The sequence below is a fragment of the Coloeus monedula genome (assembly GCF_965178545.1).
Source record: "Coloeus monedula genome assembly, chromosome: 3".
Taxonomy (NCBI): domain Eukaryota; kingdom Metazoa; phylum Chordata; class Aves; order Passeriformes; family Corvidae; genus Coloeus; species Coloeus monedula.
In genome coordinates, this window is record NC_138783.1 from 66,895,670 (window position 1) to 66,914,493 (window position 18,824).

The 18,824-nt window shown below is 35.4% G+C and overlaps 1 protein-coding gene across 4 annotated transcripts in view; it reads right to left on the bottom strand.

Annotated features, from left to right (window-relative positions):
• DACH1 (dachshund family transcription factor 1) overlaps positions 1–18,824 on the bottom strand; it is a gene marked incomplete at its 5' end in the record, with an annotated part of 353,184 nt that overhangs the window by 114,035 nt on the left and 220,325 nt on the right. The window contains 2 exons of one of the 4 annotated variants that reach the window (XM_082277599.1): positions 371–543; positions 1,081–1,236. The exons of 2 other annotated variants lie outside the window; for them this stretch is intronic. In XM_082277599.1, coding sequence (XP_082133725.1) covers positions 371–543; positions 1,081–1,236 — 329 coding nt within the window. The remainder of the gene's footprint in view (positions 1–370; positions 544–1,080; positions 1,237–18,824) is intronic. One more of the 4 variants, XM_082277600.1, reaches the window with a different exon arrangement.

Consider the following 18,824-nt stretch of genomic DNA (forward strand, 5'->3'; position numbering starts at 1 on the left):
TAGATTTTAAATTTGAAAGAACAATCCCTTCTAATATAAGAAAAGAGTAACTTTTTCCTTGATATCTCAAGAAATATTGCCATTAGATTACAGGCTATGAAATATGAGCAATCACGAAGCTGTGTATGAGAATTCTTCAACTTGAGTGTTGCTTTAATACTGATTTAGAGAGAGGGAGGGAAATGAGAAGGTAACAGCGGCCACCAGTAGTCTGTTGTGCTCCCAGAGTCACCATACTTAGTTCTCTTGTATTTACTGACTTTACGATTTACCTTAGAATATTTGACACCTATACACATTTATAATATTTATGATGGTTGGGAGTGGGCTACAGTTTGGTGTTTTTTGGTTTGGTTTGTTCTGTAGTTACCTTAATAACAGATGTCTCCACTCTGGATGGAGGGCTCTGCACTTGTGCTGCTGCTGCCATGTTGGCGATGGTGCTGAGGTGGTTCATCTGGCTCATTGCCATCGTGACAGAGGCTGGAGGTAGGCTCACGGGAATCAGTGGGTGGGGCATCATCATAAAAGGAAGTTCCAACCCTGTTGGGGAGGAAAATAGGGAAATAGGTTTATGCATCTTTTTTTAAGCACTATCTTCTGTATCTCCTGATGGACAGTATTCAAGTGATGGGTGACAAGATGGTTCACATTGCAGGAAAAAGCAGCTCTATGTCAGTTCTCTTCTGGGAGATGCATGGGTGACTCACTAGCAACCATGGAGGGTTTCTAGCCACAAGGAGAGGCTATTAGACCTCTTAGCTTGTTCATATCTGTGTAATGTGTAATATCATTGCTAAGCAATGGCTATTTATTATAGTTTTTGGTATCCACTGTAAGGTGCCTTAGCAATGTGTCATTATGCCACTGATGCACAGGTTAGCAGTTATTTTAAGTATCATTTTTATTGCATATGTATTTGTTCTTTACTGTCTCCACTTCCCCTACTTAATACCTTAAAGGAAGTATTCCAGTATTCCGCACATCCTTGATTTTTTCATTGCCTATTTATATAAACACAAAAAAAAGACAGGAACTAGAAAACTGCGGATGTTAGTGCTGAAAGATGTCAACCCGTACCATTTGGCAGAAGGTGGTTCTGTTGAAGAGGGTTGAGAGGATGGCTAACTGGAACATTATGCTGTCCAGGCAAGTTGGGGTGGTTAACAGAGGCCTGTGATCCTTGGGTGGGGGGAGACTGAAGTTTTTCTTTATCCCAAGAACCATCACTGCTGCCTGTGGGGAATGAATATATATTATTTGGATGAATGAAGACTCCAAATTTTCAATTTCTGAATTTGGAAGCAAGGCCAGCATTCTAACCTTCTCTGCAAGTGGCAATTTCTTTTTATTTTCTTTTTTTAGTATGTGTGTTGGGGAAAGGACTTTGGGGTTGGGGTTTTTTTCCACCCTCTGAAAGAGGTATTAAGAAAAACTTTTTAAAGTTAAGAGCTAGCACGCAAACCTAAAAGTATTAGAGTCATGCTCATTCACATGAGTCTGTGTTTTGTGTATATTTTACACACACTTTTCCTATCCTTAGAAACTAATATTATATATGGCATTTCTTTAATGTGTGAGAGAATATTTTTGCCTGCAAAATGTCTAAAAAAAAAAAAATCCTGTTATGCCAATTAAAACTTCAACTACAGTTATATTGTGTCCTGTATTTGTGAATAAATAAACATTATGTGAAGTAACTGAAAATTTAATTTATTGAGGGCAACAACATGCATGCATATGTGCTTGGCTGATTATTGTATTTTGTATATTTAATTTTTATTTCATATTATTAACATGTAAGGGATTACATTGATTCTTGCAGTCTTCTGCTAGTGGAACAGACTAACAGCAAAGAAGAATGTGGACAAACAAGTACTGAGATGAAAAATAATTCATTTATTTGATAAACACCCTTTTTCACTATTGCAAACTTCCTCATAACAAATAACCATAGAATTAATTAAGATACAATTAAAGGACAATAAGATACACTGTATAAAGGACAATAATAATTAACATCTCATTATTAGTTTGTATATTTATATGAAATGAAAAGGTTAAAATCTCTGTACCTGACAAGCTGTATTATTCTCGGTGTGTACTTACGTATAATGCTGAGATTGAGTGTATGTATGTTCATGCTTGCACAGTAATCTATATACTCACCATATGAGTTTATTTACCATAAACAATCAATAAACAATGTTTGAATATATTAATAAATATGGATATATGCATGCATTCTCAGCAGTATTAATATATCCATCAGCAATATATGATTGCTTCCTTTTTCATGTAGAGCACAATTTCAACCTCCTGACTTTGAAAATGTCTACTATTTTCATGGGAGCATCTCTTGATAGGGACTTTAGCATAATGTAAGTCAAGACGTATTTGATCTATACTCAGCTTCTATTTAGCATTATGGATTATAGCAAAATGCATCTTTCTGCATGCTTTTCTACATACATCCTACTCCTTAATGAACAACAGGGCCTGAAAAACAACAGGAATGATAACACCTCCTTCTTACTTCAGTGGAAAGGGGATAAGCCCATTAGTCTTGACATATTTTACCATCATTTTCATTGGATGACAAAAGCACAGAAGTTGGTAGAATTCCAATTTAATTTCTCTAGATCTATTAAAAACCTGATTGTAAAAGCTGTACAACATAGTTTATAATGAAAAATACTCCATTATTGCCATGATTTTCTTTCCCTAGTTACTTCAGGAAGACAGTTAAGGCTCAATATAAATTCTAACTCATTAGCACAATACTGTCTCAATCCCAGTGTAAATTGTTCAGAAGCAGGTAATGGAAATTCAGTCCAAAGTCTCCCACAATCAAACAAAGCAATTTTATGAAACAATGAAGAGAATCAATTATATGAGGTACTTTTATTATTTTACAAGAAATTTTCATAACCTTTATGCAGTGAACATACTTGAGCTGGTAAATACATTATTCGAATCTCATGACCTCTGACAAGTCAACAGGTTTTCTTGTATTTTGAGAACTGAGACACTCTCAAAAAGCATGAACATACTTTTAAACACATAGTGAAGCAGCTAAATCTTATCTGGAAAAATCTTTTTTTATTTTCCTTTGAATTTTATATTCTCTAATTTTCTGCTTTTTACCATCATGATGTACATATTTCACTCCCTAACATACAGCCCTACCCCACCCTCCTGTTTTGCTCTATCCCTTCCAAAGAGTTTATAGCAGCCCATTGCAGCACTCCATTTGTGGAAGTCATCCCAGTGTACTCTTCATGCTGGCGACTACACCATAGTTTTCCTGCTGCACAATGGCTTCCAGCTCTTCCTGTCTGGTGGCCGTGCCGTGTGCATTGCTGTAGATGCATTTCAATTGGCCTATTGATCCTACCATTGATCTTTTTGGGGGAGACAAGCCTTAATTCCTACATGATTATTGTCAGGTGCTTCCGCAATTTCTAACACATCAATAACCCGCTTTGCAGTCTTTGCCACCATATAGCTCTCCATCCCCTACCTCCAGTGAGATGGCAGAGCAAAGGACCTTGCTGAAACACTGTCCTGAAACTCTGGTGTTCCTCTTCCAGACCTCTCTTATGAGCTTGATTTTATCCCTTTCCCCCTTTAAATCTAGGTTAAAGCTCTTTCAGTGACCCCTACTAACTCCTGTTTCCCCTTCGAGCCGGGTGTACCATCTCAGATAGATAGATAGACAGATAGATATCGGAAGAATACAAATAATACATAAATATATATTAGTAATTATATGAATATTTGTTAGCACTATAAGGAAAATGTTTGCATTTTATAGGGTGCTGAATTCCCAGTAATGAGATATTTTCCCTATTTTTATCAGTAAGAACTTCTACAGTGCAGTTAATTTCATGTTACATGCTGGTGTTTGATATGGAGATGGAGTCAATTCTTCTGTGACCCTTCCTAACCTGGTCAACGAATTTTGCAAGGTCAGTCATAGTTTGCCAATTACGGCTCTGCTTACGTGGCTCAGAAATTAGAGCTTTTCTAAATCAGTACTCTTTTCTGCCTCAAAATTACAGTGTCTACTGTTTTAGCATGATATTGAACCCAATAATAAACTGGAAGAGAGAAGACAAGCTTGAGAAAGTGAAGCATCAAGGCTAGCATTTAGTGACAGTGTTTTTATTACTTGTAGTCTGGAATCGTCTGTTAAGATTTGCTTATATGGAAAATGATTTATAGACAGAATCCAGTGCACAACATTAGAAACCACTTTCAAACTTCAGACCATTGAGCTCCTGAACACTTTAAGTGAACAGACACAGATACAAATATACAAAAGTCTTGGCCATTCACTGTGTTTTTCTTATGCTAGTTAAACAGAACACTTTTCGTCTTGGAGGAAACAGTTATTTTCATTAATGTGAAACAGCAAAATAAGTGTTATTCCTTAGACACTATTCACTGTCTGCACAACGAAGTGCAACCTACCAGTTCTGTCACTTTTTACATTTGATTTTGATTTAATGCATACAGTGGTTTCAAAGAGTATTAAGAATCTGTTGCCTTCTTCCTCTTCACTTGTTGCCCTGCTGGAGGCTTATGTTTTTCCAGTTTCCATCAGTGGTTGTCAAGTCTTTGTAATAGGATTAAAAGCTTGGACACCTGATATCCCTGGGTGCTGCAGTTCACCCTCATAAAAGCTGTTTGCTTTAAATTGAGAGAAAATCAGTTTTTAGTGGCATAATTAATTAAATTATGCAAAGTGTTCCAGATTCAGCATAACACTTTCTGAAGCAGCAATTGGAAGCTCTACATTGCATTCAAACAGCATTTCAATTGACGCTGCACTAGGCTGACCATAGAGTACCATTTTCAAGGCTTTCAAGCACAAGGGATCCAATTTTGAAATGCAAATGCTTAATGTTGAGTGCTCAAACCCCATACATATGTACTTGAATAGGCAATTTGGTAGCCAACTATGTATTTCATGTGTGATAGCGCTAATATAAGCACTCAAAAAATTGAAATGAAGTTCCAAATGTAAGTACACATGCTTAAAAACCAGGCTCAGATATCTCACATTTACTCATGATGGACAACCCGATGGAACAAGAATGACAATACTTTTTCACAGTTTAAAAGGCATAGTACAGAATCCATTGCTTTCCTCACCACCAATATTTCAGCACATATTTTCCATAATGTGAGTTACCTTCTCCCATAATCAGCAGTTACACAACAAACCATTATTTGTACACTGAAGTGGGTTTGTAAAAGCCTGATGCCTGGATTATTTGAATTCATTAGTAGCACAATTAGGTAGCTAAGGATGGTAATAATAAATTGAAACAATTCTGGACTTGAAGGTAACACAGCCAAGAAAAAGAAAATGAAGCAGAAAACTAGTGTGCAATGTCAGCCTCACAAACGCTGATCTAAATGTACCAGGTTCGTTTTTATAATCATTACTCTTATTTGAAGGTTCCTTTTCCTTTTTTAATTCTGACCCTATCAGGATTCAGGTTGCTTAAATTTCAGTTCCTACACTGTGAACTGAACAGTTTAGTTCCTGTGATAGTCAGCAGGGATCCAGCCAACAGGTTCTGGAGAACTGCTGAACTCACTCTGTGGGAGACAGACCTGTCTTTGGTCAGCTGAATCTGCATCTGCTGGTTCCACAGACTAGGATGACCCTTCTCCCAGACTCAGTTCAATAGCCTAAACACACAACACCTGAGGTGGCCAAAACAATTTGATTCAGGTCTTACAGGGTTGGTGACTACTACACAGTGCCTGCAGGAGACCCCAAGGCTATCTGGGGGTGTAGATCAGGCAGGATACTTGAGGGTATCTAAGCTAGTAGCATATATCTATGCCTGGGCAACAAAGTCAAACTTTTCATGATTATAGGTGGTTTTTAGAAATTAAAATTAGGCTATCTGCCAGGCCCTTGGGTCTTTCCCTTCCTTTCATGTGGAAAACTTCATATTTAATGGAATTCCAGAGAACACTACAAGCCTGTCTTTAGGCAAGTGAAGCCCAGCCCTGGCTCAGGGATAGTTTCAGGTACCATTATACACACAAGGAATATCACATAGCAAAACACAAGAGTCTGATTTCCTACTAACAACTCAAACCACTTTTTTTTTTTTTTTTTTTTTTTTTGGTGTGCTACTGATCTCCTTTTAGTCTCCTAATCTTTCTGTTATCTTCTGTGTTTGCTGAAACAATTTGTATCTCAGCAACAATTACCAAACAAAGCATCAGTATCAGCTGTGTTGGCTCATTTTTCTGAAGTGGACTATTAACGATCCAGGCTATTTATGTCCACTGGAAAATATGTATAATCAGCATGCTGAAAATTGGTAATCTTAGCCTCCTGACAGTGAGGGAACCATTTCATAAACTTCCCAAATCAAATACTGCTGCTTTAGTCTTTGAATTGTTATAAATTTGTGATTTGATTTCTGTATAATTCAGTTCCTTAAAATCAACTGTACAATTTATCTGCAACGTATGAGTGTTGTGAGACTGTATAAAGGACACATATTTACAGATAAAGGCATTTTTCTCTCATCTCTATGTTACTGTTGCATCATTAAAGGAAAAAAAAAAAAAACCTTTGTCATTTGTAAATAGTATCTGTCTAATATTATTGATACTTGGATTGCCACCTCTTCTGAGACCACAAAGTGATCAGGAGAAGAAGTACTACAACATAGAAAAATGAGTTTTCCAAGACTTCTCTGTAACCCTTTGTACTTGGCTTCCCAGAAGGATTTTTCTTTTCTACCCCCTCACAAAGTTTTGCATTGTTTTGGGGGTTTTTGGTTATATAATTCTGTTTATGCTCTTAAAGAGGCCTTGAGCAACATGGGCTCTCAATTAAAACTTTTCATAATTTTCTCTAAAATAGTAGGCTGATGGGTCTGGTATTTGTAGTTCTGCTTATTATCATGACAGCAGGAAATTAAAAAAAAAACCAAACAAGAAAACCCCAACAAAAAACAAAGAAATCACTATTCTCTGATAAACATTTTCCTACATAAATATATAAAGAAGAAGCCAAAAGAACCTTTGGAATTACATATTATTTCTTCTTTGTTGACAACAGTAGCAATCTGAAAAACAGGTAGTAGTCTCAATCATGTAGACTGCTTCATTCACTGTACTAATTTTATTGCATACTTGTTTTGTGGCAATGGCAAAGAAATTATAACTGCACTTTGCACCATAAGCCAAATTTGTACTCACTTTACTTTTTCATATTTATGTTCTGATAATAAAAACTGTAGCAGAGACTGTTAATTCCAGGAAATAAGATTGAATTCTAAATGCTGAATACGAGAGTATAGGCCTAATCATTAATCAGGAAATACTGAATTTATGTAAGTTAGTAAGTGAAATAATTTTTTCACACTTACAATGAATCCCATAGAATATAGATATTTTATACTAATCCTTCATTATTTCACCAAAAAGATTAACACAGGAAAAGCTTTTTAAAATTCAATTTAATGAATAATGAAACTGTCCAAGACAACTGAAAGCTCAGCAACTCAGTTGCAGGCTGTGTGACATTTACCTAAAAATAGATTTTCCATTTGTCTCCTTCTAATAGTATCTCACTTGCACTAATTTCATAGACAAAAACCAGATTATTTGTATGGTTATATGATCTTGTAAGATAACAATGCAATTTTAAATATGCAAAAATAAATTTGGGACATCATCAAGAAACAAAAAGTCAGATGTGTTGTATGCACTGTGTTGAGGAAAATAAAAACTGGACTCCATTTTCCTGTCAGGTACACCTGGGTAAATAAGTTAACTTCAGACCAGAAAGCTAGAAGTACAGCTAGTCCTTTGAGGCAGAGTTTTTAAAACATAAAGACTAATGAACCATTAGAAGTCAACCAAAAACCACGAAAAACTACATTTTCCTTATATCTCAACACAATGAACATCACAAAGCATTTTGCAAACATCTCGATTACATTTGCATGTGCTTTTATACAAAAATTTCCCGTTTAGTAGACAATTAATGTATTACTATACATAGTCATTGCATGTAATTGTGGATACAAATATTTTCTGTTCGCTTAAGGAACAGGTAAGTTCCTTAAGAGTGAATACGCCTGGCTGACTTGTCTGTAACAACATGTTTAGATCATTTTCTGAAAAATATGGGTTTAAGTTTTTCTATAGTAAGATCCTGTTACTTCAGTTTATAAAGAAAGAAGTTATCCTCATTCAATTTGTTGCTCTGTATAATCAGTATAACAGACTCAGTATAATCAGTTTCCTTTTTAATACAGTGGAAACTAAAATAGACAGGTCCAGAAACTTGTCCACAATGAGAGACCTAAGTTCGAGCTTCTGAGTGATTCATGCCTACGAGTAAGTGCCTAAGCTTTCCTGAAAATATGGATTTGGATGGGAATTCATGATAATACTATCTTCACTGGTCTGATACAGGCAATTTCTCAGTTGATATGGACCCTGATTTTTGATCCTTACTACCTCTAGTCGTGCGTTTTACAGCCTCTAATTCTATATTAGCAGTGCTCAGAAACAAAAAAAGTAAACCAAGGCAATATACCATGTATGTATCCAGTAGCTTGTCTTCCCCCTTTTCTTTATCTTTACTAAAAAAAATTCTCAAAAAGTTTAGAGAAATAGTAATCTTATTACTGCCCCTTTAACTCAAGAAGAAAAGTCCTGCAGATTTTCAGAATATCTAAGTATGGCTGACAGTTCTGTATAAACAATAAACTAAGAAAAACAAATACTAGACAATCCTCATAAATACACTGAAGTGCAAAAATTAATCGCATAGACAAAATGCATAAAGTGAGAATGCTAAGTTTCCTAATACCTTCTAGTAAATAGACTTAATTGTTAGTTTGTCCACACTTTCCCTCACCTGTTTCAGCTGTGTTGCAATATGAAAAAATAAGAGAAGCAAGACATATTAGGCTTGAAAGCATTGAAATTAAAAGCAAGAAGGCCTCTGTAAAATCATGTTCAATCTGTTCCAAAGAAGATGAACCAGGGATGAAAATGCAAAGCAGGGAGGTTGACATATTACATGTAATCATGTTTATTGATGATTTCTTTTAAAAAATTGCTGAACTAAAGAGGAATATTTCAATTTCCAGCACAAATGCTGCACAAACTCCTAACAGTATGTGGGCTCTAAAAGACTGCACACAGAATGCCTTCTTGAACATAATTCTTCAGATTTTTACTCACTGAATTTTTTTAGTCGTTTTCTTAGGAAGAAAGGCTAAATTATCAAGAATCAGTCCTTATTAATCAACAGATTAATATCCAGTCTTAAGCAAAGTTGATCGCAAGGTCTCATAGCAATTACATCCCTATGCTCGCTGGGAAAACAACTGCAAGTTGGCTGCATGAAACCCCACCAGCTGCAGCAAGTTTCAGGCACTCTCCAGAGCACATGGCTGTGTTTCCCATTCAGGGAAAAGGAGATTTATATTTGCCCAGATATTGGCTTCATGAGCAGCATGGGGCTGGACACAGAGGTTTCCAAATCGATCCTGTGTCTCTTCCACACTTGAAAAACTGCATTGGAAAAGTCAGCAGGCTGCACAAGCACTGAGGCTCACAGATCCACTTCCCCCTCCTTTGGGAAGCAGGTGCTAACTCAAAGCTTTGTGAGGAATTTTCTTACTTTTGAGCTGCTTGTGAAGCTTTGATTCATGACCATTCTGATATAGTCTCTAATTTTTAGGTCTTATATAGTCTTTTGGTAAATTTGCAGCATGTAATAGGCTTGGGTCTCAAAAGGAATCATACTGTGCTTCTTTCGTTCAAGAGTAACACATACATTTTCTTGTGTTCGGCGCAGAGTGAGAATCGTTATTACATCTCAGCTGATATTCAGCATTTCCTTATGCTACAGTAACTTCATTGTACACTTAAGCCTTTAGGTTTTTTTGCGTAGTTCCATGTCCCAAGACAGATGACTGTAACATTCCGTTACCTAAAGGAGGAAATCTTACCTAAGAGTTTATGGATCCTGAGTCCTGTTTCAGGACTGCTGAAACTGTTTCTGCACATGATTTATTGTTTTCTCAGGATGACAGCGAAAAAAGTGACAACTAGTATGACTAGTAATAACAGTAGTAGTAATAATATGTGACAGCTAGAGCAGGTGGACACTCCTGGCCCCAAAGGGCTTATAGCGTGAAAATACTGAAAGAAACAGTACATATACACAGACAACCAACTACAAGGAATTTCCCTCAGTAAGAAAGATCTACATATAATTGCATACCTGTTTTAATTGCTTCTCACAATTGCTGTTGTTTATGCCAAAAAGGATCATTTTCTCTGTGAGATTTACTCTACCAACATTCTCTATTTATGTATTGATACCCTACTCAGAACTGCTGCTGGTTTTTTTTCTGACTTACGAAATGATCAAAGGTAAAATCTTCACACAAAGGCAGCTAAAAGTATGAAATTGGATTGAGGGTAGGAATGTGAAAGTGATACATCTTAAACAGCAAATTTCTCAAATATTTCTTTGGATTTTTGTGATCTGGGGGAAAGGAGGGTGTTATTACTTTCTAATTTATTTTTATATTTTTATTTCTTTTTAAAATGGAAAGGAAGTTATTTAACACAAAATATTTATTTACTCCAAGAGATCTCTCGATCATTGTTACCAATAACTATCTCCAGTGGCAAAAATTTTCACCTAATGTGAAGAGACAAAAGTGTCCAGCCAGTGTTTGACAAAAAAAGCCTATTGTCATTAAATGATAGCATGTTATGATAATTTATTCAATATTGGCTTTACAGTTGCCACTTTTTTTTTTTTCTGTAATAGTTCTAGGACAAGGAAGTTCACCTAAGCTATTATACCAAGATTTAGTACTCTGAACTTTACCAAGCCCACATGAATTTTATTCATTGTAGTCATTCCTGTGTCTTATATCAAACTGATTTGTGAAAAACGCACACACCTTTTAAGTGTACTTCAAACAATTTCTTTAACTGTGTCTTAGACAAAATTCCTAGAAAGGTATCTGCATCCAGATCTCATTTAGTAAAAATCAGAATGTTACATTCTTTCTATGAGCAGAAAAAGACATAAACACACATCTTACTATGCTTCCCAGCTCCATCAATCTTTCTTCACGATAAATAATTTATCTGATCAGAGATGAGGGGAGTTACATAACAGGAGAGAAAATAGGTAGCCAAAAAGTATTTTTTCTTCACTCTGCCTTGACTCAATTAGTGACAATGTTCTCCAGGTCAGAGCTGTGGGTACAAGTTTGAGAAAGATGACCTCTGTTCCAAAGTCTCTTGCAAGTCTGAACTGGTCTGAAAAAGTTTTGACCAGTGTATAACTGGTGGCTATTATGTAATAACAAGTTGGGCTAGATGCCTTCTCAGAAACCTTTGTTCAGTCCTCTGCACACCCAATGGATAAAGATGTTTCTGTGTATTGAGTCCCTCAGACTTAAGCCCTACAAACAAGACGGTACCACCATACATTAGCAATTTACATTAATCAGCTCAGCGTAGAATGATAGAATCATAGAATGATTTGGGTTGGAAGGGACCTTAAAGATCATGTAGTTCCATGCCTCTGCCATGGTTGGGGGGCTTGTATTATCTATTTGTAGGTTATCACTCATCCTAAGTTCCTCAGAACAAAAACACCTCAGCTGGAGATCTGGTTTCCACTATGATGGCCAAAAACCTGAAAGTTGCTTGAAATTTTTCTACTACTGCATCTAGTAAATCTAGAATTCGTTTTGTGCTGCTTAAAACAAACAAACAAATGTTCATTTTAGATTAAAAACTGTTTAGGCTTAGACCTTGAACTAAAATATTGGACAAGGGCCAGAAGTTTTCCTGATGATTCAGGAAAATCTATGACATTTTTTTTTTCAAATTCTAAAAATTTTTTATTCTGATTTAAGATTTTTGTTTCTCTAAAATGAAAGTGAACATTTTGTCAGAAGCCTTGTTTTCCGAAACCATCTCTCTAGTGTACAGTCAATATAGATTTCCAACAAAAATAAAAAGCTGCATTTCTCGCTTTTAAATCATCAAGACATGAAAGCACAGACAAATCGCTAACAGGCAACAATTATCCCAGAAACCAAATCCTAGAATTCAAATTTGGCCTAGAGGCCAGAATAAGTTAGAGTGGTGTTCTCAGAAATGGAATTACAAGTAGAAGCACCTGACACTTGGCATACAAATTTGGCATGCAGCTTGCATGCCCCACAAGATACAGAATACATAATTCCACAATTACATTCTAAAACAGGAAAACATCTACAAATAATTTAAAAATATTTTTCCCTTTAAAAGGTTAAGACTGAAATACTGTTTCCATTGAAGTCAGTGAGACTTGATTAAGGACGAAATTTCATTCTGGTTGCTTTGATGTACCAGTCTGAACACAACAGCACAAAGATACACGTCCTAATTCAAAGTAGTGCCTAGGCATGTTAGCTCAGAGGATGTACAAATGCTAAAAACTGGCTAAAAAGTTTATTATCTTGTGGCTAATCTTTCAAGGGATAAAATATGTTACTTAAATACGAGATACATGATAACAGAATATTTGTCCTGTAAAGTGATTCACTGAAAAAGAAAATTTAAATATTAAGAGACATCTCTTAGTTTCCACAGGGATTTCTGCGCAGTCTTCAGGATTGACACTGTGTTAAAGTATTAGTACAATTTTTCAAGCAGATTAGTCTGAACACAATGCCTTGAAAAATTTAAAAAAGAGAACAGATAGCAAATGTCACTTCTTTAGTAGCTACAAAATGCAAACTCCAAGCGTTTTAACCTAATGAATAAATGAGTTTGTCCTTTATGTATAAAATATAGTTTGTGTTTGTTGCACAAGTTTTTTAATAATAGATGAATTTTAGGTTTGCTTCAACATATTCAATAAAGTGTGATTAATTTGGTTTTTCAAAAATGCAAACTAGACATTACTATATTACTCTGCAAAATGCACAGCTTGCAACATTATTGTCTCTGTGGGATCTTAAATTGAATTGTAAAATGTGTCTTATTTCCAGTTTGATTTATGTAAGAAATTTCAGTGGATAATGCCCTTTTCGAAGTTTCAGTGCTTTCTCCAAAGAAAAAATACATAACTAAAAATCATGACATAGCTTATTATAAATCACAGCAAAGTTTTATCCTTACTTAATGTTCCACTTAAAAATCATATACTGATGCTACATATTAGATTCAATTCAGTGAATTAACTTTTTTTTTGAAGCTTCGTATTATGACAGATTATATAACGCATTTTTGACATGTTCTGTGATTTTATTGCGATAGTCTAAGTAATTACCAAATCTCTTTTTCTCTAAAAAAGCTTTCCTGTGCCCTGAGAATTAATCTATGATACCATTTAACTTGGCTTTTTGAAGTAAATATCACTAGATAAAAAGCCAGCTGGTTCTGAATAATGGGATACTTGAATGAATGTATTAGTGTTTGAAAATGAGAGTACAAATCTTTTAAAAAGATTAATTTCCATAAGAAAGATAGCTCACAGATCTACAAAAGAATAAATTCAAAACATAATAAACTGGCAGAAAGAGAGGTAGATTAAAGTAAAGGCAGCAGCACCTTGTTATTGCAGCTGTTGTATAGCAGTGATTCTGTATCAATTACAACATTTGGTAGGTATGGGCAGCCTCTTCAAAGGCTTCAGTATAAAGCTTGGACCTGGAATATACAGCACACCCTATGTAATAACTTGAGTGATTAATTTTTTTTTCTTAACAGGACATAACTTTTGTTCCTAACAATTGAGTCTCTGGGAAGAGTTACAAAGACGCTTCTGACTTTAATGTGAATAGCTAACATCATTTGTTTTTTATTAAAGATTTGGATATGAATTTATCTTTATCATGGAAAGAGCTTGGCTTTATCAACACACACAAATGCTGACATCAGCATGTAAGCTGACTTTTGTTGTCCTATGGACTTTATTTTCAATATCCTGTTTCAAAATATGTTTCCTTGAATGGGTCTAGGATTCTGTGCACACAATTGCTTTGGCTAAATATTAATGAAACAAAGTTTGCTGATGCCACTAAATACTGCAGGTTTGCATAAACAAATGCTGAACGTCAAAGAATTAAATCATACTGGGACAAACTTTAAAGTACATGGGTTGTTTGTTTGTTTTGTGATGATGGATTAATCTAGTTTCCATCAGACCTACATCAAGTTTTTCACTGGTAGGGTGGAAGCCAGTTTGCTCTTAGTAACCTGTTCTGGGCAATCTAGTGAGTTTGTCCAGAAACAGTATCCTCGAAGGATGATATAAAGAACTGTATTAGTAAAGTGCAGGGAATTACATCTGCCAAATCCATAAAACAAACAGCAAGACTTTCTTCTGTGGTAACTTGATGTCTGTATCAAGTGCTGAAAATGCTAGTACCAAAACCATTTAGGCAACAGAAGTTAAATGTTCCAAAATAATGTTCTTTTCTTGCAGAACTGCTGGAGAGCAGGTTTCACAGACATGAGTGTCTGGGCCATACTAGTGCAGATGCAGGAGAGTAGCAAGTTTCTAAACAAGTCTAATAGGCATTTGAAACACAATTGCAGAAATTTCTGTCTTAGTCAGACTCTGTCAGATTTTCAAGTGATCAGAACTAGGTATTCTAGTGTCATTATAATGACAAATTTTAATTCCTTCCTCCAAAGCTTAGAAGTATTATAAGCAAATGAAAATATTTGAATACTGAAAGATATTTCTGTTTCTATCCTGACTTGTTCTCCGTGGAAGCTGAGTCATTGCTGCTATTGAAATTTAGAAAAATGACTAATGGCCTGAGGGAAGACTCTCAGGTATTTTTGATAAAATTTTAGATAAAAATTTTACAAAATTATAACAGTGATTACTGAAAACATAGTCATAGTTTATGTGTACATAAACTGTACTATGTACACAAATTTGCACAATTCTTAACATATACATTTAAAAGACAAATGTCAACATAATTTTTAAAAGCATCCTAACAGAAAAGTTACAAGGAACATTGCAATTTAAATAACACTTGTAACATAAAAATTGTAAAAATATTCAGAACTGGATTGAAGTACCTAATCCTGAACTTCCATTTTGTTCTGGTATTTTTTCAATTCAGTTCAATTCAGCATCTTTTGGTTTATATTTTGTCTTATATGTTTATGGATTTATTAGATATATAATACACATTTTTCTATATGTGTATATTTCTACATCACTAAAAAAAAATTTCTAAGTTCAATGCTTTCAAATTACCATATTTCAAAACTTCTTTTGCGTTCTAAATTTTTTTAATTTTGCCATATCACTAACAAGTGAAATGAAAGCAGATCCTGAAATGGTGACATTTCACATGGAGTGACTATAATCAGACACTGACACAGACTACAAATGACCTGCTCTTACGAATGCTATTCAAAATAATAATTGCAGAATGGGAGCGAAAGCAGAAGTTTGGTATAAGGTCACATGATCAAAGGTCACATGATCACATGTAATAATTAGTTAACAATTGGAGTTAATAGTTAGTCCCTGACAGCTGAGCCCAAGTAAGTGGCCATGTTGTACAACAGAACCTGTTACCCCAAACTTCAGCTATGCCAAGAGCACTGCATGGTCAGCAGAGCCCCATAAGGAACAAATTATGAAGGCATGATGACTCACTGATTTTCTCTCAGATGCTCATCCTTCTTGTCAGAGACCATTAGCAAAATATTCTACTGAATATGCAAACACACAGGACACTTGTGTGCACTACAAATGTCAGCTATAGCATGCTTTCTGTACTACACAGTTACACTGCAAGGCACAGAAACGCCTGCTGCCCTGCCAGATAATGGCAGACTTCAGCGAAAGAAGAACCAAGTTAAAAGACTAGAATTAGATCTGTGCAACAGCTGCAATGACTCATCTCAAAGTTCATACTTGCCTCCATTATTTTAATTTGCTAAGTCAAATAAACTGCCAGACTCCCTTGTACAATTTGAGAACACTGCAGACCTCCACACAGGAATGAGCTTTCAGTGATTAAGAATAATTTGAACCAAGTAAATGAAAGTAAAAACAAATCAGGGAAGTATTTTAAGATTAAGGCAAATACCTATTGCAATGCAACTGAAAGGTCTTTAAACATTACAAATAATTCGTTTTAGAATTCAGTGACATTTACTATGAAAAGATGTTTCTTTTTAGTCTTTGTTAAAACTGGCCGCAAAATGTTTACAGCAATTTTCTGAAAGCAACTCCAGATTCTTTTTTAATCATACTACTTCAGGAAAGCTGCTTTTAGTTAAAATACAAAAATCGTAGTTACAAGGTTTCTGCAAACATAACTGCCATTCCATTAAGGAAATGGCACTGCAAACAGTAAATAGTGGCCCCAAGGGAAATGTAAGTATTGATTTTATTACTATGTTGGTTGGGTTGTATTTGCAATTGTCAACTCTAATTTTAGGCTGTGCATTAAGTATCCTTATAATAGCTTAAGGAAAAGAGCAAATATTAATTAGAACATATTGATAATGTTTTTATAAGTCTTAGATTTAGTGCTTACCAAGCATATGTTTTGAAAACATACAAACCTACTTCTTGCTTGTAAAAGTAGCTAATAAATGAATAGGCAGAAACTATAATTACATGGATTATATGATACTTTTTTGCATCAAAGCATCTACTGGATGCAATTACTTTGAAACTAAATTGAAGTGCAAAGATATTTCTTACTGTACATCACCATGCTATGGCAAATAAGGTTGAAGGCACTGATGAAATACCAAATTATAAATACAAAGATTGATTTTGACTTTCATCCCAGCAACTGCTTTTTGGTTGTTGGATTCCTATTCACCATTTACTCTTTAAGTATAGATGTCTGCTACACACAGAAACTGCAGAATGGTTTATATTTGCAGATACTACTAAAGGTAATTCATGTCCTCTTTTCCCTAGTCTTTAATTAATTTAAAACAGTACTTACATAAACCCAAACTTATTATACATTATCATATGTTCCTGATAATATCCACATGTCCTTAACTAGCAGAAGACTCATTACTCACTTTGGTATTATATTGAGAAAAGAAAGTAGCAGACAGATTAAAGTAACCAACAGAAAATAAAGGTTTGGTGCTGCTACTTCAAAGTTGCACAATCTTCCCATATGAAATGACATATGGCAAGTACGTGGTGATGGTAATTTCAGACAATGCAAGACTGATCGGACAATTCACAGGAAAAGGATTTCCTACCCATATGTACTTCGCATTTCAGTTTACAGTGTAACTTGCACAAAAGGTACATTACAAGTGCCAGCTGAGGTAGCTGACACTTCAGAAAAATCAATTCCTCATAAATTTCTTGCTTAATGTGTTTAATATCTAAAGGTAGCTAAAGCCAAATGTTTGTGCCACCTACAGTGTTGTCAACTCTTGCAATTGTACCACCTATCGTGATATCATTCATACTTCTTTAAAATCTCTGCTACAAATACATGATGATTTTAGTATCTCAGTTCAGATTAAAAAAAAATTCCTGCTTCTTGCAGTAGTGTGATGTAATATCCCAAATTAGGTGGATGTCCTTGTGACTGAGTGAGCACTACCATCTGAGGGACACCTCCCCAGACATGACCATACTTCCAGCCCTGCCAGTGACCTCAGGCTTCTGGGGTGCAGCTGGATATTTACCCTGGGTTTATTTACCTCTGTTGACTAGGTTTTACAATGTTGTGAAGCTTTGTTCTAAACCTTAAGAAAGAAGATTACAAGCACAGTAGGGTCAAAATATTATTTTTCAGGCAAATGGCTTGCAACAGTTCTGTACCTATCCCAGAGTCTATATGTACTATACAAACATGCAGACTGCTGTTTGGGTGGGCTTGACAGGCTTCTCCTATTCTCATGATAGAGGAAATTAAGGCCTTACTGAATTTTTTCCTGCCCTTACCCACACTACCTGTGTGGAGCATGCACAGGGACAGATTTGCTTCATGGGATGCAGAAAGGGCATATCTTTGTGGTTCAGTGTGCTCTTCTCTCATACCCAGAAAGAGCCAAGCTCACAAGGAACCACTATCACCACTTTGTTCTCCACCAAAGCAGAGCCTCTTGTAGAGCTGGCCTGGGACCTGGACAAGAAAAGGCTTTCCATATGTATCCGCTGCAGATTATACAACCTAATAGCCCCTGCAGAAGCCTGAAGGTGAATAAGCTGGCGTATGTTATGTTTGGCATGTACCAATGCACGCAGATGTATAAAAGTTCAAGGACCACATTTGTTATGCGTGTATTTATACTGTCTTTCCTCCCAGGGGACACCAAGATCTTAGTCTATTAAAGTCGAAATAACACTTAGGTGGTACAGAATGGATTGTTCGTGGTCACCTGATAAAAGTAAACTTCCTTATTCATATGGGTTACTAAAATCTGTGGCTATTGATTTCACTCAGCTGTTATGTATATTATACTGCTGTATCTTTGCTACCAGATATTTAAAGTAGACATAAAAATACACAAATAAAATAATAAACCTAAATGACAGGGTTTATTTCATAAGCTATACATTTTCTGCCATGGTAGAGAAGGGCTTCAGCAATGTAAGTACAAAATGTCTGCAAGAAAAAGGAAATGTGGACTTCTAGCTGTGTAAATCGGACTGCAATGAGTCCTGGTTAAGCTATTTTTTTACAGTGGATTTTATACTTCAAGCAAATGCAATATTCTTAAGATAATAATTACTTAATGCACATATAATAATCAATACCCATAGTGCCAGG